Below are 21,470 nucleotides of genomic sequence, written 5' to 3'. Positions count from 1 at the left end.
ATCAAAGGTACACTTTTCATAAAACATTAACCGCACATCAGGCAGCCTTCTTCTCCTTTGTATTGGGAAAATCTATGATCCAACCACATTCTATTTCGTAGCGGGTTATAAACAAATAAACTTGATACCACAATGTTTGGTTGTCTTTCTACTATTGAACTACTTTAAATGTTATTTGTTTTGTTCAACGTTCTCTTTCCAGAATATACTCTTGTATCTTCATCTAAGCACGACATATTCCGTTATCATGCACCAAACAATAGTTTTGAAGGCCAGCCGGCCTCTCCATAATGAAAAGTAAAGATCTTTCCCTGCAAGAGCTAAAAGGAATGCTCGCCAACAGGGAAAGATAGTCGTACTGTTTCTCTTGGACATATGCCGCAGTATTAGTTGTCTTCCCTGCATGAGCAGCTGAGCGCTCGCCAACAGGGAAAGACCTCTAATTCAATATCCACAAGCCTGGACGTAATGCCTACGTTGAGAATACTACATGGGTCTGTTTAGGAAAACTACGTTCTCCTCTCTGGGGTTTCAACAGGGAATACACACAAGTTCTTGTGGGTGCTTCACAAGGAATCACAGGTTTGTCAGGAAGCAAACGGAGCCTCGGACGCGCATTCCGAGAACCCCTCCTGCCACCACAATAAGCGGAGAGATATGCGCTGAATACATCACCAAGCGCGTGGAACATAGAGTCGGTGCAGAGCACCCTTACCAGCCTTTGACGCACGGCAACTCTCTCCGGACAAGTAAGCGGCAGCCTCCTGCCGCCGTCGGGATCCTTCATACGCGCGGACTCGCTTGCGGGCTGACGTCACCAACGTTGCTGCAACGAGCACCATGGGAAATTGTAGTTCCTGATGTGGTCGCGTCGCGCGCTAGAAGGCAGTGTTCTTTCTGTTTTCCACCCCGTGGGCTCTGACATAGTGATTGAGTGCTATTTACAAAAACCTAAAACCACGTGACATACAACACCACGTTACGAACATGTACATATAAAGTCACATACTTTTGTGAGGCTCACATGTGCCCCATGGTCTAGAGGGGTTGAGGGGCTCGTCGTCGCACTCTGCAATAGTAATGGTTACAAAAGTGTGGTTATTATTGAACCTGTAAAAAACACTGAAGAAACGGGGGTTGCCCGATGCCTCCATGCGGTCTAAAAACCGCTAGGTTTTGCCTCTGCTGTAAAGGAAAAGGTCAATGGAACTTACTTAGTCAGAGCGCACCTCACCGGCAATACACCTACTCGCTCCCCTGGAGACGGCATATTAATGCGTCTCTCCTCGGGTGCCACTACATATACTTCCGCATCCTCCTAGTCATTGTAACATTGACTAGGGCGGTGCAGAATCAATATGGTCGCTTGGAAACGGCAATATCGGCGGCCATATTGGGGGTATAGAGTCGTGTACGTGGACAGAAGTTTGTAGCACATTTGTAAAAAAACGGGGCGAAGTTTAGATAGTAAGTTGGTAAATGGAACTATGATGAGGCCTTCTTAGGAGGTATAGAATATCGCGTTTGTGCACCCGGGGTAGTACCGCCTTTGTAGAGAGTGGGACTATGATCTAGTTGCGAGTTTATTTAAGGGAACAGAGATGATTACGCGTTGCTTATCAGTGGTAAACCACATTCTTTGTGTATTACAATCTGTGTGCGAGAAGGGTACACCAGCATATTAAATATGTGTATTTCGAGTCCAAATCACTATTAGTTGAGGATGTTAAAAGAGGGGGTGGCTTGGTATGTCATACAGGAAAAACTTAACAAAAATCAATGTTCATGATTTGTCTGGATTGAAAAACACCCGACGTTGACCAATATGGTCAAAAGTATGGTATTGAAGGTGTGAAAGGAATAAAGGGTGCATCAGTCAAAATGGATTGCCTTTCTAGTGATAGTTACAGACTAATGTAATTACTTAGTAAATTGACCCCAAGGGATGTTCTCATTCAAACCGTGGGTGTCTGTGCGTAATTTGAAAACCCAGCGTTGTTCCTTTTCGAGCAGTCTTTGTTCTAGGTTGTCAACATGTTTAATGTGTTCCAACACTACCCATTTGAGATCATTTGGAGTGTGTTTCTCAATGAAATGCGTTGTCATTTTTGTGTTGGCTCGCTTGCACCTGATGTTACTGCGGTGTTCCACTAGTCTGGTACTAACCTTCCTAGTGGTCATACCCACGTAGTGAAAGTTGCAAGTGCAGGTGATCATATACACGACCCCTGAGGTGTTACAATTTGTGAATTTTGGCAGTTCCCATGTTATTGAAGACCACCTTTTTAGTTGGAGATGTTAGGTGGCAAACACTGCAATTACTGCAAGGATGGTGCCCCCCCCCCCCTCCCGGTAGTGTGTGTAGTACTCGCTGTGCCCCCTCAATGTCAGTTTTTGTTTTGGGGAGTGTATGTACCAGAATGTCTCTAAGGTTCTTCACTTTTCTGTGGGAGAACATTGGTCTAGGTATATCCAGGTTTCCACTGTTTAGGGTGCGCCAGTGTTTCTTTACTATTTTATCAACCCGGTCAGACGCTACATTGAACGTGGTGATGCAAATTGGCCTCTTGTCTTTCTCAGTTTCCCCTTTGCAGTGTGTTTCAAGGAGCTCCTCTCTGTGGTTGTTAGCAGCTCTTTTTCTTGGATATCAGAAGTGCAGGATATTTTCTCGCTATCAGTTTCTCCGATAGTTCCTTTGCTTGAATGTTGTAGTCCTCTTTTTCAGTGCAGTTTCTCCGGAGGCGTCCAAATTGGAGGTTCTCTTTTAGTTGTGGGTGTCGAGTGGAAACTGATATATATATTAAGAGACAGTTTTAGCAGTTGGCTTGAAGTGAGTGGTGGTCTTGAGTGAGCCATCAACTGTGAAAATGTTCAGATCCAGAAAAACCAGCTGTGTCTTGCTCATTGTATACATACATTTCAGAAAAGGATTTTGTAAGTTGAGCCAGGTGATGAATTTAGTGGCTTTAGACTCCTTTCCTTCCCAAATGAGTGGCACATCATCAATGTATCTCTTCTACATTAGTATATGGTTGTTGTATTGGTTGATGTTGTTTAACATTTTATGCTTCTCAAGATGGTGTACATAGAGCCCCGCCACACTAGGGGCAAAGGTGCTGCCCATGCTGGTCCCGTGTTGCTGGTGTAATAGTGTCTCCTCAAAACGAAATACATTTTCGGTCAACACCAGTCTACAGCATTCCAGGACCACATGGCTTGGTGTATGGTAAGGCCACTGGTGTTCAAAAAGGACCTGCTCTATGATGTCCAGGGTCTCCTTGTGGGGGTAAACTTGTATAGAGGCTCTCCACATCTAAGCCAATCAAGATACTTGTGGTAGGGTTGAAGCGTAATTCCTGGAGGAGACGTTGTACTGCCTTGGTGTCTTGCAGTTAGGTGTTTGTTCCCTGTATAAGCGGACGCAGGAAGGCGACTGCGAACTTGGGAGTGGTTCCAGAATAGATCCGATTCCGGAGACTATTGGTCTTCCAGGTGGGTGTTCCAAAGACTTGTGTATCTTTGGTATTGTATAGAAATACAGGATCGTTGGGTTGGTATTTTCAATAAAATCTCCTTCTTTCTTCGTTATCCAATCGTGCTGTAGACTCTTCAACCAAGTTGGTGATCTAGACACGTAGGCGTTCTGTTGGGTCCTTTCTTACTCTTATGTAGTTCCTCTCGTCGGCCAAGAGTCTCGAGCATTTGTTGCGGTAAGCTGCTGTGTTCTGGAGCACAATTGCTCTACCTCTATCAGCTGTTATACACATTTATTTCGCATAAGTGCTCCTACGTAACTCCGCCAGTCGTAGCACGCCTCAATCCGCAGCGGATTGACAGGACCGCTATGATGAAGCATGTCACCAAGGGTAAACCCTGGTGATTGAGGACTACAGAAAGAAAGTCTTCTTTCTAACCAGTAGACCTTTCCACTCTACCTGAGCGGAAGTCTCTTTTCTGCCATAGCTAGGTTCTAATTTCCGGTACTCCTGGTTTTTTTTTTTTTTTTTTTTTTTTTGTGTTCATAGGTTTCATCTTAAACTTTCAACCTAAAGATCCCAATGATTTGCGATTGAAGCTTTCAGAAAAATGTCTAAACCTTGATTTGGGTGGACTCTTTAACAACTAGGTTGTTTAAAAGTTTTTCTGTGGCTAACCCTGGGTCTACTGCTATCCCGCCAACGTGGGAACTTCCTTCAGTACTAAAGGCTTTACAGTTCCACTGCTTTGGACCACTGGAAGAGGTGGATTACATTTTCTTTTTCCTCAAAATTCTGTCCTCTACCTATAAGATTGGGAATTAGGTCCTTTGCGCTGTTGCAGCTTTTCATCTTATTTCTTCCTAACCTTTGGCAGTTTAGAAACAAACTACAAAACAGCACTGTGATCGAAGGTCGCATTGCAACACCAGTATGGATAAAACATAGTTCGCATTGTGATGACAAATGCAGTGGCAGAACATAATGGGAGGAGGGTAAGAGTTACAGTAGAGCGCTAAAGCCACCAATTGCTGTGGAGTCCTCCTTGAAAGCCTCACCCTCCAGGCCCAAGAACTTATTACATAGTATGCCCCATGCTTCCAAATCATCTTGTTGTTTAGCATCCAAGTGGGTGTGTCGCATCTGCGTTTCCTCTGCCACCGCCCATTTGGACATCTCGGACCCAGAGGGCCCCTGACCCCCATTCATGTGATTACTGCCTGCCTCCTTCCCTTAACCACGGCCAACCACAGAAACCGGTATTAACTTTCGTTTCTTGGAGCCAACATGATTGCCTAGCAGACAAAACTGAGATGTGAGTGTATAAGCCAATGTGGTAGTCTGACACAACTTATTTGCTACCCACGCCCAGAAATCTCTCACCTGGGGGCAGTCCCAGGCCAAGTGCTTCCACAAAGGGGACATGGAGAAGTGCGCTCTGTATTCTATGCAAGCCTGCGAGTCGTGTATGTATGGTGTTAGAAATTAAAATGAATTAATTTGAACTGGGCGTTGAATACAGACTTCACCAATGCACAAAGTCTGGTCCAGTCCACATCTGAATACGAAGCCCCAACATCTGCCTCTCAGACTTGCCTCGCCCTCAGTAGTCCACCAATCATGTCTGCCTGTAACACCTTATAAAGCAAGGAGATACGATGACTCCCAGACTCCTGCATCAACAGCGCACCCAGCATAGCCAAGGCAGGTGGCACCGCTGGAAAATACCTCCAAACAGCTCTAACTGGGGCCCTCCTGATAACCACTGTGATCAAGATCTGCCAAACTGCTGCAGTCCAATGCCCCATATAGGGTGTAGTATGGGACTCGTTCGAACCGTCCGTCAACCACGCCGGGAGTTCACTGCACTCCACTATTCCCGCCAGGAGACCCTTCTCCCAGTTGTTCCCTTCCACCACCCATTTCGTTGTATGTTAGGGGTGCAGTAAAAATATTCCAGATTCGGGACCCCAAGCCCACCATCCTCATATCCCCTCTTTAATGTCCAACGAGCCACCCTGCTACGCTTCCCTACCCAAATAAGTGAGGTGAGTAGTGTATGCAGCTGATGGAAGACACCTGCATGAAGTGGGCTCAACTAATTCTGGATCACATACAGGCAGCAGGGCAGAAACACTATCTTAGACACCGCAGTTCTACCCATAACTGTTAGCGGTAAGGCGTTCCAAAACAGCACAGATGCCCGCAAGGTGTCCATTAACTGCTCACTATCATACTGTAATTGCTTTTTTTGTGTGTGTGCCACAATCACTCCCAGTTAGTGAAAAATGGCCAGTCTCCCACAGCAAGCCCAGGTCTGTTAAACCGCTCCTCGGGCACCCTAGCCAACAACCGGAACAATAATGACTTCCGTAGGTTAATTTTAAGATCGGACACCTCCCTAAATTCTTTCAGCAGCTTTAAAGAGACCGCTAGGAACATCCTGGAAGCCCTGAGGTAGAATAACACGTCATCGGTGTATAGAGAGATGAGATGTCTAGTATGATGTAACTCTATTCCCCATTCATGCATAACTCCTCACACCTGTATTGCCAACGGCTCCACTGCTAGGGCAAACGGAAGGGGTGACCGTGGGCACCCCTGTTGTGTGCCTCTTTCTATGTCCCACCCATACCCAAGCACCAGGGTCAGTGTATAGCATGTGTTGCTGAGTTTCAGGGAATATTGGTTCATGAGATCTTTGAGGGTTCTCAAATATGAATTATCATGATTTGCTTTGCACTATTGTTGATGGTGTTTTAGCTGCATTACATTTCGGTGTTTCATATTTTCAGTTTCTCAACATGCTGGCTCTTGAAGTTTTCAGGACTAAAGCTTTTGGTATACATTCGTAATGACGGGGAACAGGATGAGTGAGGATGGAGCAAGTTACTGGTAATCTTCATCACCGATAGCTGGACTAAGGTTAATGAAGATTACTGGTAGATAACAGGGGCATTTGCTGTTATCAAAGACATTTGGGCTGGCTAAAATGAGCAAGTATGATGCTGAGGCACTTGACAGCAGTGGTGAAGTGGGAACTTCACTGCACATTTAACTTGCACATGCAGAGCTTTGCTGCAGTTTTAAATACTATTTGTAGTACATCCATGCAAAACAGTTTGCCTCACTTTTGTATAATGAGGGATCTGCTGAACAACATACACGAAGGCCCCTTAAAATTGGGAGTCAGCTGCACTTTGACAGAGGGTTGTTTAATTCAGTGTGAGTTTGCCATAGTTTCGTGGGCATTTCATTGTGTTTTCATCTGGTGTTTGCACACATTTGTGTTATGTATACTGGGATTGCAGGAGTTTGTTTCAGATTAAACCAATTTGTGTTTGTATGTAGCAGATGTTGAAAATCTGTCTTGGCTTTCCGACCAACACGTACAACAGCAAATCTGCTCTTCTAGTTATTGGCTTTTATGTAGTGCGTCTGTTAGTGCTATTACGAGCCATGGTTTGTTCATTACCTTCTGGTAATTGCGTTCAACCTTAATATCAAAGGTAAATGTACACGTACCAGAGCACCAAGTGGCGTGAACCATAATGTCACTGTTTTCTGAAAGTCTTCTACTTGGCAAGTTGTGAGATCTGAAGTCATCTTGGTTTTGCCAACATGGAAAGTGCGACAAACTGAGTCGATCCTTGCAGCATGCAAAACCAGCATTGGCATAGCCAATAGGTCTCGCCATTGGGACCTTATAAGTGTTTGGTTATCCAGCACAATATCCTTGGTGCAACAACATCAACTGTTGCATGGTTAAACACTTGTAAGGTCCAAAAGGCGAGACCTATTGGCTATGCCAATGCTTGCTGTGCTCTTGCAGGAGGACCCTTCAGGGGCCAGCTGCCGTTAAGGACCGGTTCCCGAAAAAGGGACTGTTTAGGAGTGTCCTTACCGACCAGAGTCAAGAGAACTTGGCTCCTAGCTCCTTGAAGGCCCCAGCACCTATCACCTAAACTCAACTAAATAAATAAGAATCCTAAAATAAAATACAATTGCACTGGTTAGTGGCATCATGCACATGGTAGTGATACACTTCAAATTAACAGGACATGTATAATTAGTCTGTAGCTGCCTCACACAGTGTTGTGTTTCAGCCATTAACATTTGATCAGGCAGAAGTGATGAGTGAGCCTCTGCTGGGATAAATTGACCTCTTCTTCATAGCTCAATGAAACATTTTTTAGTTATAGCCACCAGATGGCACTGCTGATAAAATAAGAATAGCAAGGAGACGAGTGGCTTTTAGTGGAACGTTCACAAAGACGCGTGTCTCTCACACGAGGAAAACACATTTCAAATCAAATGGTTTAAACATGTAATTCCGATGAACTTGTATTGCCATAAATCTGGCTTTCACCCAAGGACGTCATGTATTTCTGATTTAAAAAAAAAAACACTATCAAGCACGATGTTAACTATAAGAGGAGTTAGTAGTTCTACTGTCTATCATTAATGATCCCGAATTGGCAAATACAAAGTAACAAAACCATAACAATATTTTGGGGATTTTGTGGTAAAATTAAACCTGTTTATGTAGGTTAGTGACTCCTTCTAGTTATACAGATGATAAGAAAGAAGTGCATTAATAAATCACCCATGTCAGGACAGTGTACTGCACACAATCACAGGGCCACTAGTATTATGCGATTCTGTGGCACCTACTTTTTGCGCATAATTAAGGATTTGTCACATCTTTCAGTTGCTTATGTATTTGTACTAATTAGGTAAAATCTTTGCCCAGGCAGTATTACTATGTGTAACAAGCATTGGCCGCGGGGAATGCAAAGATGGGGGCTGCGGCGGGAGAGGGAGGCGGAGGGAGTTGTGTGCGCGCGCCTGCAAACACGCGAGTGGTGCGCGCGCAGCAGCGCCTTAAGTGAAAGTAATCAGAAAGCTGGCAGCTGTGCATGCGCTGCTGTAGGCTCGACCTAAAAATGGCACAGATCTCCTCAACAGGTGCTTATTTTTTTTCTTTTTTTCTTTTTTCTTTTAATGAATGTCATTTCGGACCACTGCCTGCTCCATGCATAGCGTTGAGGCTGTTTGTCATGTTATGTTTGTTCATAATGTTCTAATGTGAAAGGCGATTTTTGAACACTGACTGGGTACACTCAAATTGCACACTGCAGCACTAGTAATATTTTTTTTTTGAGGTATAAATGTGGTGATATCATTTAAAAGCAATATGAAGATTTATGTATTGAATATCTTTCACTAGCTTCTGATTTTTTTTATTTTTATTATTGATTAAGAGATTGTGCACAAGCAATGCATATCTAGGTAGCGTACATAAAATATTTTTACACGTCCACGTCTCTAAGTTCTAAGCATGTTTGTGCTTTTAATTTGCAGGTGGGTTGATTACATCCCAATTGGAACAAGGATGTCCGGCACTCGATTCATTGCATTTAAAGTTCCTTTGAGTGGAGTAAGTTTTTTTTTTTTTTTTTTTTTTGTAAATATTTTTTACTTCTGTTTTAATCACTCTTGGCGTACTTAACAGCACATTGCATTTGAATTTTAGTTCTGAAATGTCATTGGACTGCAGTGTTTAAAAAGTTTAGTAAGCAAAGACTCCTAAGAAAATCATCAATATTTCATAAAATTAGACCAATCAAACCACTGCCAAAAAAGAGATGTGAAAGACATACCTGGCTTTAAAGCCCGAATACAAATAATTTTAGGTCTTCACTGGCATTCTCAAATGGTGAACAGCTGTATAATTTACTGGCGGCTATTTTTAATCTAATATTCTCTTACAGGCCATTTGACTTTTATTTGTGTGTGACCTTTCACTTAGTCATTTTTTATGACGGCCTTTGTGTGTTCTTTTTTTCATGACCATACACTTCACACCACCTTTATGATGTAACCTTCATTTCCCCAATGCAAAATGCATGATTTCCTTACAGCAACAGGGCCCAAGAGTAAACAAAAAATAAAATACGCCCCCAAAAATTCAAGTAGTATTTTCCCCAAAGCTGGGTGATGTTCCAGAGCGTTGTATGTGTGCTGACCTGCACTCCTCTTTTTTTAATATCTGTATAAAAAAGATAGTTAAAGTAGACTGATCTCTTAATGTGTTGGCATGCACTCTCACTAAGGGGTAAACGCCCTAACCCCTTGTTCTGACAAACATAATTAACAAAGCCTGGATTCCCGGGACTCTGAAATGCACTGCCTATGTCCTGTGAGGCTTCAAAAACTCGTCAACATATGTATTATAACAAGTGAAACTTGGTATAAGAACACTTGACACAAATAAAGAAGTTTCAAAAACTGTTTGTTATTTCTTCAATAACAATTACATAATACATCCTACGAGTGCCTATGTGTAACTTTCACAATAGGTACAAGCCGTGGCCAATATTGTACAGTTCAACTGCAATATATGAAACATTAAAAAAAATTATAACATTCAATTTATGTGTGACATAAAAACATCTATGTGATACAACTCCCAATGCATTTCGGGTTCTAAACCCTTCTTCAGGGAAGCATCCCAATAGGTGTGTTGAACAAATGATGTTACTTCCGCGTAGAGCTACAACAGAAAGACAAGACAAAGTGTGTATCACGTTGATTTAGTCAAAGCAAAATACAACTGGATCAATAATAGGGTTTGCACATGTCCTTCATTATCAAGAAGGTAAAAAAAGCAAAAGGGAAACAAGAGACCGGAAATCAGTGGTACGCAACGTGCACAAACTTCCAAAGAAAAGTAAAAAGGCCCATATAGTGGAAACTGAATAGTGCAACTTTAGAAAATGATACTCCCATGCATGGTGGCGACATACAACAATTAAATGTCGATTAATATGTTCATGAAATGCTTAACTGAATAAGCATACTGATAACCGGTGATGCGCGAGTGTAAGTTAAACGGTGAACAGAAATACGAGTGAAAACTGAGGTGATTACGACCAATGCTTGTCCAAAATAAGGCTCACCTATCTTCCAGTCGCAGTGATGCGGAGTATCAATAAACGAGAAAAATCCATGCCAGAGAGTGCAACATCGCTCTGTGGAGCCAATGGGCAAAAACCAAAAAGGTTCTGTAAGTGAAATACCAACAAATATGAGACTAGTCCTGATGGCGTAGCAAGCGTTGGAGTAGTGGTGAGAGCCAAAAAGCGTCTATGGCTTACCAAATGTGAACAGGGAAAAGCTTGAGGCTGCAACAGTAAAAAATAACATTGTTGTGAGACTTTGAGCCGGGATACACGGTAAAGCATAGTTAAAAGATTGTCATGTTCGAAAATAGAAAGAATCTAATCTCAAGGTTCTTACCGCGTATAACTCAAAGCGGGCTGATGCAGCGCCGAACACTTCAAACGGTCTAATGCACGTAGTGACGTCTGTGCGTTAAGTTTAAAGGTACGGAAGCTTTAAAGCGCCTGAAAGTAAAACACTGCGAAGCTTTATTGTTCACCGGAGTGAAGCAAAAAGCAAGAGAGATCTCACGTAAAGTGAATCTGCATGATGAGGGCAAAGTGAGAGTCATGAAAAGGTGTGAGAAAGGAAACATCTAATGCAAGAAGGAAAATAATCAAAAAAATAATACCTAGAAGAAGAATGAGTGACATTGCAAATCCTTTACAAAGTAATGGAATGTAACAAAATAAAGAGATTTATTGACATGATCATGATACCATGATTGAGTTTACAGAAAGCATAATAATTCATAGTGATCATTGAGACCCCTGGGATTAGGGTACCCAAATATTTTATCCAAAAGGTTTCTCTGCGTGCTAGAGAGGTATGATATTCTAACCCTGGAACCTGTACTACTTTTTCAAGAATGTTAATCCTGATCTGCGGGATGGTGTGTGAATTGTTAACCCAGTGTGAGGCTAAACATGAATTCAGGTTTTTATTGCGGATGGTACTTTTATGTTCAATGATGCAGGTTTTTATTTTTTGTGAAGTTCTCCCTACCTAAACCAGCCCACATGGGCATTGGATGGTGTTACAGTCAGATGTGTGATGCAACATATTTTTTTTTTTACCCGTGTGGGGATGAGTGACAATATTGCCCGGAATGATGTTACTACATTGACCACAGTTCCAGCATTTTTTCATGCCTTTAAAATTGGTGTTCTTAGCCTTTGGTTTATTTTTTTGAGTATTCTCGTAAGTTTTTTGATAGACTATGAGCAAATATGGGTTTATCCTTAAATACGTTTGAAAAGTATTGTTCTTGCTCAATGATCTAATTATTTTGATCTTTGGAGCTTGGATGGATTGTTTAAGGACAAATACTCCCTGTCACTCTTAGTTTATGCAGATTTCTTGAGTAAGTCTTCTCGTTTCTTTTGTTGTACCGTCAATTTTGCTGTTTCAAGTACCCCATCTGGGTATCCTCTCTCCTTATATCTGATTAATTGTTTGTTAATCAAGTTTTGACATAGTGTGGGTCCAGATGTGATCCTTTTAATCCTGATGAGTTGTGACAATGGAAGGTGGTTTTTTAATGAGTTGGGATGGGCACTCGAATAATGGAGTGCGCTGTTAACATCTGTGGTCTTTCTGTAGACTGTAGTGTTTAGGCCCGTCTCAGTTTTTTTGAATTTCAATATCCAAGAATTGTATGCGATCAGTTTGAATGTTGAATATAAATTGTATCCTCTGGTTCTGCCTGTTCAAATTAGTTGTACAAGCTTCCAGTGTATTTTGGTCTCCCCTCCAGATGAAGTCTATATAACGCATATATGCGATCATGTTTGTCTGCCAGCTTTGATTGTGCAAGATATAAGTATCCTCAAAGAGTGCCATAAAGGTATTGGCATATGAAGGCGCTCCAGGAAATCCCATCTATGTGCCTGTTTTTTGTAGATAAAAGTTTTCTTGCCAAGAGAAATAACTGATATAAAGAAAAATACAATAACTCCAAAAGAAAAACTCCTATTTCGTTATCTGTGGTGGAATTGAGTAATCTCCATTCTACAGCCTCTAACCCTTCATTGTGAGCAATGGAGGTGTAAAGGGCAACTACATCTATGGTGCAAAGTAAAATTTGATCATTAATGTGAGGCCTAAGGGGATTCAAGTTTCAACAATCAGTGGTGTCTTTCACTTATGTCTCAACTTTGTACGAGAGGTTGTAAATGGTGGGCTATAAATTGTCCAATGGGTTCATGTATTGACCCACAGCCCGCTACAATGGGGCGAGACGGTGGGTTAGTGGCATGTTTGTGAATTTTAGGTAACATGTAGATGTGTGGGATTTTAGGTGTGTAGACTTGTAGGAATTTCCTGGTGTTGGTGTTGATCACCCCTGAGTCCTCAGCTTTAATTAAAATGCTGCTCAGCAGTTCCATACATGCTTTTAGTGGGATCTGTCTCTAGTTTAATGTATGTTTCTTTGTCATTTACATGTAGTGACACTTGCCTCATAAAATTCACGATCCATAGCCACTAGCGCTCCACCTTAATCAGCAGGTTGATATATGATATTGATGTCTTGTCTCAAAGCGTTGAGGATCCGTTGTTCCTTCTTAGTGAGGTTCGTGTATTTAGGTGTGATGTATCTAATCTTTTCAAGATCCTTTTTTATCAAAGTTATCTAAAATCTTGTGAGATGTAGGTGCCATAAATTTGCTTTTGGGATGAAAAATATCCGGTTGAGTGGTTGAATCTTGATGTTCAGGCATGTTAGAAAAGAACCATTTCAATCGCATGAATTTAAAAAGTGCAACCTCTGTTTCCAGAGCGTTCGAAGAAAATGAGGGAACAAATGTAGTCCCTTTATTCAATACTCGTAGTTCTTCAGTGCTGAATGTTTTCTTAGAAATGTTGATGACTAAGTTTGTTTCTTGGGATTCCTCTGTGGTCTGCCGCCTTCTGTGTTTTTTTTTTTTTTGTTTGTTCTTTTTATTTGTCCCCTCCGGACGTGCTTTCTTTTGAAGGGACTGTTTTGTCCGGTGGTACATTTGATGATGGGCCTGAGGCCAAAAATGACTGTTTATCTGTCGAGATAGTAGCAGTTTCATCAGTTATATTTATAGGTGCTGGTGGTCTTTGTAAAGATAAATCCTGTTCTGTTGCTACGCTTTCCTCCGAGGACATATTTCCTGGTCTTCTGGTAAATCTTCTTTGAGCGTACGCTTCTGCCCAAGTGTAGACTTCATCTAACTTATAATCAATTGTGTCTCGGCGGTACTTCCTTATCTTGCGTTCGTGCACCTCTTTGGCGTGACCATCCAATTTAGCGTTGATATCAATATGAATTATGCTTTCTGTAAACACAAACATCATTTTATCATAAACATGTCAATAATTCTCTTTATTTTGTTTACATTCCATTACTTTGTAAAGGATTTGCAATGTCACTCTTATTATTATTCTTCTTTGTATTATTTTTTTAATTATTTTCCTTCTTGCATTAGATATTTCCTTTCTCACACCTGTTCATGACTCTCACTTTGCCCTTATCATGCCGATTCACTTTACGTGAGCTCTTGCTTTTTGCTTCACTCCGGTGAACCATAAAGCTTTGTTCGCAGTGTTTTACTTTCAGGCGCTTTAAAACTTCCGTACCTTTAAACTTAATGCACAGACGTCACTACCTGCATTAGACCGTTTGAAGTGTTTGGCGCCGCATCGGCCCGCTTTGAGTTATACGCGGTAAGAACCTTGAGATTAGATTCTTTCTATTTTCGAACACGACAGTCTTTTAACTATGCTTTACCGTGTATCCCGGCTCAAGGTCTCACAACAATGTTATTTTTTACTGTTTTAGCCACGAGCTGTTCACATTTGGTAAGCCATAGACGCTTTTTAGGTCGAGGACCGTCCGGTCTGCCGAAGGCAGAACCGGAAGTCGGAGATTCAATGTTTCTGAGAGTGGCTCTTTAGCCCCCCTCTCTTTTTGCCTCTCCTCCATTGGCTGGCTTCCTAAACAGAGGCCAGCCATTGGAGGAGAGAGCCGTCCCTCCAAATAGGCTCCGTCTTTTTCAGATTCGGGGGCGTGTTCTGTGCTGTTCTTTGCACTTTTTAGCCACGCCCTCTTTAGAACAGCAGAAACACGCCCCCGAATCCGAAAGTTTTGGAGCTTCCATCTGCCATTTTTTTAGGCATCTTCTGGCCGTGAGGATCTTCTTGCTGTTGTGCACGAGTAAGGTAAGCCATCTTGTATTTGCGGTCCGCTCTGTCCAGACCTTTTTCCGTTCCCCCCCCCCCCCCTCCCCCACACCCGCTCATATGCATGCGCAGATCAGAGGCTGCTGCCTGCAATCCAATGCCATTCGCACTCCGCCGCCGACAAAATCCATTAGGAAGCGGCCTCATATGCGTCCATCGCTCCGCAGAGAGGCCAAGATGTGGATGGGCATGTACTATGTACACGTCTGTGACCCACTGGCTGGTAGTACTATGAGAACTGATTGCTGCCTCGGCTTCAGAGCTCTCAATTGTGCACCGATATAAACACATGTGCTAACCTGAAATGACTCGGACACGTGTTGACTCAGTACAGTATTCACTATGCGATACATGAACAAATACAGGAGCACATCTTGGGGGTGGGGGGGGGGGGGGGGGGGGAAACAAATACGCTTAGGGAAATACAGAAGAAGCAAAACATCAAATGTAAACGGGGATCGGTGATGTGGAGTCCCGCAGGGTTCTTTTTACAGCCATTGGTGGAGAAATCGATCAGTCTTTTTGCCAGTAAAGTACTTGAGTCTACAGACCGGTTCAGACCAGTTTCGAAGTGAGATTTTAATTTGACCTGGCAGGAGCCGACACTCCAGAACTGAGCTGATAAAACCCTTATATTCATCGTGAAGCTTTGTGTAACTCCCTGTCCTGGCTTCCAAGCAGTCTTTCCTTTTAGTGGGTCAACTCTTGCACATATTTACATTTCTTTTGAGTAGCAAGCCCCCTTGCTAGAAGTCTTGTTTCTTAGTTTGCTCTCTGCCTCCCTTTGGCTTCACCAAAGGAGACCCCCCTTCCCCTACCGTCGCTTTCAGCTGGAACACCTCAGGGTCGTCCTTAACTGTCCCGTTTTTTTTTTTTTATTGAACAAAAATGATGGCCACTGTTTTGTAAAATTAATAAACAATGCACACGTCATTCCTCATATAACCCATCTACGTGAACATCTGAATGAAGCATCACTTTCAATTCCCCTAGCTTTGGGTTGCTTACATCCACCCTGGATGGGTTTCAGAATCGCTCACCTGTCAGCGTCCCTGCCTCACCTGCCGTGCTTCTGTGTGCTAGTCTTCTATTGCATTCAGAGTTTTCTGTCAATAAATGATATTGCTCTGATCAAACTGTGTGGTGACAGATCTTTTAACACAGTATACCACGATGGATGTCGTGTATCTGAACAATGCCACATAATTTCAATCTTCTATAAAAGCACCAAATAATCACAAAGTTGGTTAGCCCACCAATACCTATAAAACTATATAGCAAATTTCATGGTGCTCTACCCATAGGAACTGTGAATTCATTTATCTGGTGGTGATGTCTGCTTTTATATAAAGCCTATGAGGAAATTATTACATTTCGAATAGTCCCTGCAACAGCGGTGATGTTTATACTTAATTGATGATGTAAAATAATTTTTATTAAAAACTCATGCACCTATAAGAATTAGCTTTGTTATAATTTACAACCTAGTCGCACACACCACGCCTCCGAGGTCGTAGCTCTTTTTAATGTGGTTTAATTAAAATTAAATGAAGCTTTGTTTCCAGTTCTTTCACTTAATCTCCCTGTGCTGTATCCACCACGCCCTCTCCTTTCCCACACCACTGCTTGACCACCCTACCAACCCTCCAAGATTACTGTGCAGTACTGCAGCTGTGAATTTGTTCCCAGTGATAATTCCCCATTCTATGTCCTCTAGACAGTGCTGCTACCTGCTTCTCTGGTCTCATTAGTAATTCCTCATTTCTAAGTCCTCTAGACAGTGCTGCTAGCTGATTCACTGGTCCCGTCTGTAATTCCTCATTGTAGGTCCTCTAGGCAGAGCTGCAGCTGTTTCTCTGTTCATACATCCACTACACTCCAAACCAAAACACATGGGTAAAAAACATTGCCATTTACAACGTCAATAGCTTTAACTCTAAAAAAGGCAAAACCTATTGCATTTGCAGTCCAATAGGTCTCGCATTTGGTGGAGTTGGAGCTGTTGGCATTGCAAATGACAAAAGCCTTTTATTTGTGTTTTGAAAACCTGCAAGTGGTGCGTAAACACGTGCTTTGTACTTATAGTTGTTGCTTACGAGAAGCAGGGCTGGCAGTTAGTACGCCTCTTTTACTACCAGCCTTGCTGAGCGGAGGAAGATGGCGGAGTACCTGGCCTCCATCTTCGGCACCGAGAAGGACAAGTGAGTGCGGGGAGGATGGGAGGGGTCCTGGTGCTGCCGGAGACCATTCAATGAATGGACTCCGGCACAGCCTGCCTCTGTCTCTGTGAGTGACCCGTGCCATGCCTCTATCTCTAGGAGGCTCCATCCCTCTGACCGGTCCAACAGAGAACTGACTGCACAGAGGCCCCTTTCCCTACCCTGGCTCCACAAATACCCTACCCTGGCTCCACAGATGCCCCTTTCCCTACCCTGACTCCACAGAGGCCCCTTTCCTGGTTAACAGACGCCCCTTTCCATACCCTGCCTCCACAGATGCCCCTTAGCTCCACAAATCCCCCTTTCCCTACCCTGGCTCTACAGATGCCCCTTTCCCTACCCTGGCCCCCCAGAGCCCCCGTTCCTGGTTCCCCTGATGCCCCTTTTCCTACCCTGGCTCCACAGATGCCCCTTTCCCTACCCTGTCTTCACAGATGCCACTTTTTCCCTGTCCTGGCTCCACAGATGCTTCTTCGTTCCTGCATGGACCGCTTTGCCTGTCCCTCACTCTATCTACCTCACTCTCTCACTACCTCACTCTCTATTTCAATACCTCACTCTCTCTCTCTCTATCTCACTACCTCACTCTCTCTCTCTGCTAATGCAATAGGTATCACATATGCAAAAAAAAAGCTAATGACGATGCCATTTATTTAGGGATACAAAAATGATAAAAAAATAATGAGCAATACCAATAGCTCTACCTATAATATTGCCGAGACCATTGCATTGTAAATGCTTGTTTGGCTTTCTCACCAGTACTCTAATGCTTGTTACGCCATCAGTACTAGTCTCATATTTGTTGGTATTTCACTTGCAGAACCTTTGTTTTTTGCCCATTGGCTCCACGGAGCGATGTTGCACTCTCTGGCATTGATTTTTCTTGTTTATTGATACTCCGTATCACTGTGACGAAGATAGGTGAGCCTTATTTTGGACACGCATTGGTCGTAATCACCTCAGCTTTCACTCGTATTTCTATTCACCGTTTAACTTACACTCGCGCATCACCGGTTATCAGTATGCTTATTCAGTTAAGCATTACATGAACATATTAATCTACATTTAATTGTTGTATGTCGCCACCATGCATGGGAGTATCATTTTCTAAAGTTGCACTATTCAGTTTCCACTATATGGGCCTTTTTACTTTTCTTTGGAAGTTGTGCACGTTGCGTACCACTGCACCAGTGATTTCCGGTCTCTTCTTTCCTTTTTGCTTTTTTTACCTTCTTGATAATTAATGACCTGTGCAAATCCTATTATTGATCCAGTTGTTGTAATTTGCTTTGACTAAATCAATGTGATATACACTTTTCGTCATTTCTTGTCTTTCTGTTGTAGCTCTACGCGGAAGTAACATCATTTGTTCAACACACCTATTGGGATGCTCCCCTGAAGAAGGGTTTAGAACCCGAAATGCATTGGGAGTTGTATCACATAGCTATTTTTATGTCACACAAATTGAATGTTATAATTTTTTTAATTATGTTTCATATATTGCAGTTGCACTGTACAATATTGGCCACGGCTTGTACCTATTGTGAAAGTTACACATAGGCACCCGTAGGATGTATTATGTTATTGGTATTGAAGAAATAACATAACAGTTTTTGAAACTTCTTTATTTGTGTCAAGTGTTCTTATACCAAGTTTCACTTGTTATAATACATATGTTGATGAGTTTTTGAAGCCTCACAGGACATAGGCTGTGCATTTCACAGGCCTGGGAATCCAGGCCTTGTTAATTATGATGTTCTAGAGCCTCCGAATCTACAGTTTTGCCATCAACGGTAAAGTGTTGGGAAGCAGTTGCCTTCACCTCAGTCTGTGCCCCTACTTTTGACCCTTGATAGAAAGGATCAGTATTCAGTGTATCAATGATTGATATTCCTGACTTTCCTGTTTTGATATTGATAAGAAAAAATAAAACTAGTGGGGTCTTTCTATCCAGGTCGATGTCGAAATGCTTGATGTTAAGGTGTTCAGTGCACAGCACCAGGATACACTAGTGAGTGATGATGCGCCTTACAAATACACATAACCTAACACCTTCAATAGGTTTGCAGAGTCAGCATGTGGGGACTCTGACTATGAATTAACACTTTTGATGGCAGTGTTGCAATTTTAGTTGACTGGGAAAGAAAATAGCACAAAAGTTTGGTTCAAATAGCCACCACTGTTGCAGACATTAGCGATGATGCTTCGCTGCTTTAGTGATTTGCCCATTGTGGGCATGATTCAGATTCAATTATGGGACCCAGATGGCCTCTACTGTTCATTAGTCCACCTGTAAACCACATATTTCCACATGCATGCACAAACACCCATAACCACCCACCCCCTTTGATGCATACTCTTTTGATGAAGACGAGAGATCCCAGTTATGGAGACTGAGTATCCTTATATATATTGTATAGAAGTCTACTAGGGTACACAGTGCCAAAGGCTGGTTTGGATCAGTAGAATCAATTGTACTCTGGTTTAATCCTGAAAACAGTATTGATTTAAAGTGGATGCATGCCATCGGGCTCTGTCCTTGGAATGCATTGTATGGCACACAAATCTATTGAATGGGACTTGCTTATGTTATTGGCTCAGATGTAGTTCAGATCTGAAGAAAATATTTTTGTTAAATTGCCAGTGTCTGATGGCTCAAGGGTGCAGTTATTGGTGAGTGGCTGTCTTGCTTGCGCCTATCAGATAATACAGCTCCCACACGATGGCTCAACACCCGGCAAAGCAAAAGACTTTAACACAAAACAAACAAAACCTTTAGAAAAGAGTTTATTTTACAAAATGCAAGGACTCTCTCTTTTAGAATAAGGCTTGGTGTTTTGTTTTACACAATGCTCTCTAACAAAGGCTTTCCCAGATGCCAAATGCACACGATTCAAATACACAAAGAGATAGATATATATAATAACACACTTGGTAAATATAATGCATGAATAATACTGATGAATAAAGAAGCAGCAAATAATATGAAATAAGACTCGAGCAAATATACTGGACGTCCTGCAAGAGATCAGAAAGATATATGTACATCAAATGAGTACTTTGGAGGTGCACCTTGACTCTCACACATCACCAAAAAACACATCAAGTGATCAAAGCCACTGGCCAAACATCACAATGGCAATAACCAAAACTCAATACTTCACCTGGTGCAAACACTGCATCTCAGCCCACTCCTGACTGGGGTAGTTAAACAGCCGTGATTGAGAGCCTCCGCAACCAGGGTCCACGCTCCGAGGTAGACGCTTCCATCCCCACTGGGATTCCAAACTCCTGGTTTCTGAGTCAACAACCCTCAGCTTTATGATCTCAAAACACACTAGAAGGTTTGGAAGAGACCTCCCCCCCCCCCCCCCGTGCCAGAGGAATCTTACCAGATCTGGCCAGGTTTCAAGCAAGCATTCCCATGTAAGGAAGGAGTTCTCACGTCCCCGTCTCCAAATCTCACATGTTCCAGGTTTTATCTTGACGAAGCTCACAAAGCCTTCCGGGAACAATCTCTAACAAAAACCAAGTAGACCTTGAACGTGAATAACCCAAACAACTTGCAAGCGCTGTTATGCATGCAGAAAAGCTGAAGCAAGGCAGAGTCAGGAAAAAGGATGACATGAGACCATGTCAAAGCCAATAGTAAGAACTTCATAATTCTCATCAATGTACAACACAATGCACAATTGTGTGCATCACTGCCCACAACACTGCACTTTGAGACCAAAAAGTACATTCCACACCTCTGTTCTTGGCAAGGCTGTTCTACTCCGTGACAGCTCCCACTGAAAGACTGCAAGATTTCAAGAAATACACTTTTAAGAGAAACAGGCATCTGCAGGTCGTTGTACATTCAGGCTAGGATAAAATAACACACCAAAGTCAGTTAAAATAATGGTAGTCAAAGGTCATCACAGGGTGTCAGACCACAAGAGTTCCTCTAGCACTACAGTGGCAAGTAGATGTGAGTTCATTGTAGATGTATGACTGTTCTGAGAACAAGGAGAAATGCATACCTGTGGATGGTGCATTAAGGAGAGTTGAGTGGGAGGCCATGAAGGTTTTGGATTTTCGTTGAAGGTGGTACATATGTCCGTGTTTGGTGTCCTGAGCCCACGCAAATGGATGGTGTCCTTGGATCCTGAGCATTTTCATTTTGCTGTACTCCCCTTCAGCCTTACCATTGCCCATCAGGCATTTATGAAAGTGATGGGGGGTGGTCTGTTCCCATCTTTAAAGGTTGGGAGTTAACATACCTTGTTGGCTGGCTGTTGGCGGTAGGCTTGCCTTAGTCAGTCATCCAGCATGTCTTTAATATCATTGGGTTTCACCATAAACTAGTCTATGTCCCTCTCAGACGTTCGTTCACGGAATATGGTGAAGATCCGGTCCCCCCATGTGGGTTATGATTCTGATGTATCAGACAAGCTCCTTGAACCAGGTGAGAGAGGCTTCTTGGACTTTTAGCCTTGTGCATCCTCCTTGCCCATTACACCAGGTGCCACATGCAAGCTCTGAAGTGGAACTTGAAGCCCCACTGTACTCCGCCCCATGACCACCTTTTCAACATCATCCAAATCTCGAAGGTAACAGGTCAAGAAAATGCAGTGGTGGC

The 21,470-nt window shown here is 42.7% G+C and overlaps 1 protein-coding gene across 3 annotated transcripts in view; it reads left to right on the top strand.

The window, feature by feature from the left end:
- Positions 1-21,470, top strand: part of LOC146784361 (RNA/RNP complex-1-interacting phosphatase-like) — a 141,818-nt gene that overhangs the window by 5,428 nt on the left and 114,920 nt on the right. For all 3 annotated transcript variants that reach the window (XM_085636199.1, XM_085636198.1, XM_085636197.1), the window contains exon 2: positions 8,841-8,916. In XM_085636199.1, coding sequence (XP_085492325.1) covers positions 8,841-8,916 — 76 coding nt within the window. The remainder of the gene's footprint in view (positions 1-8,840; positions 8,917-21,470) is intronic.

This window comes from Triturus cristatus, chromosome 11, assembly GCF_964204655.1.
Source record: "Triturus cristatus chromosome 11, aTriCri1.1, whole genome shotgun sequence".
NCBI classification, from domain to species: Eukaryota; Metazoa; Chordata; class Amphibia; order Caudata; family Salamandridae; genus Triturus; species Triturus cristatus.
This window is presented reverse-complemented; position numbering and strand designations above follow the sequence as displayed.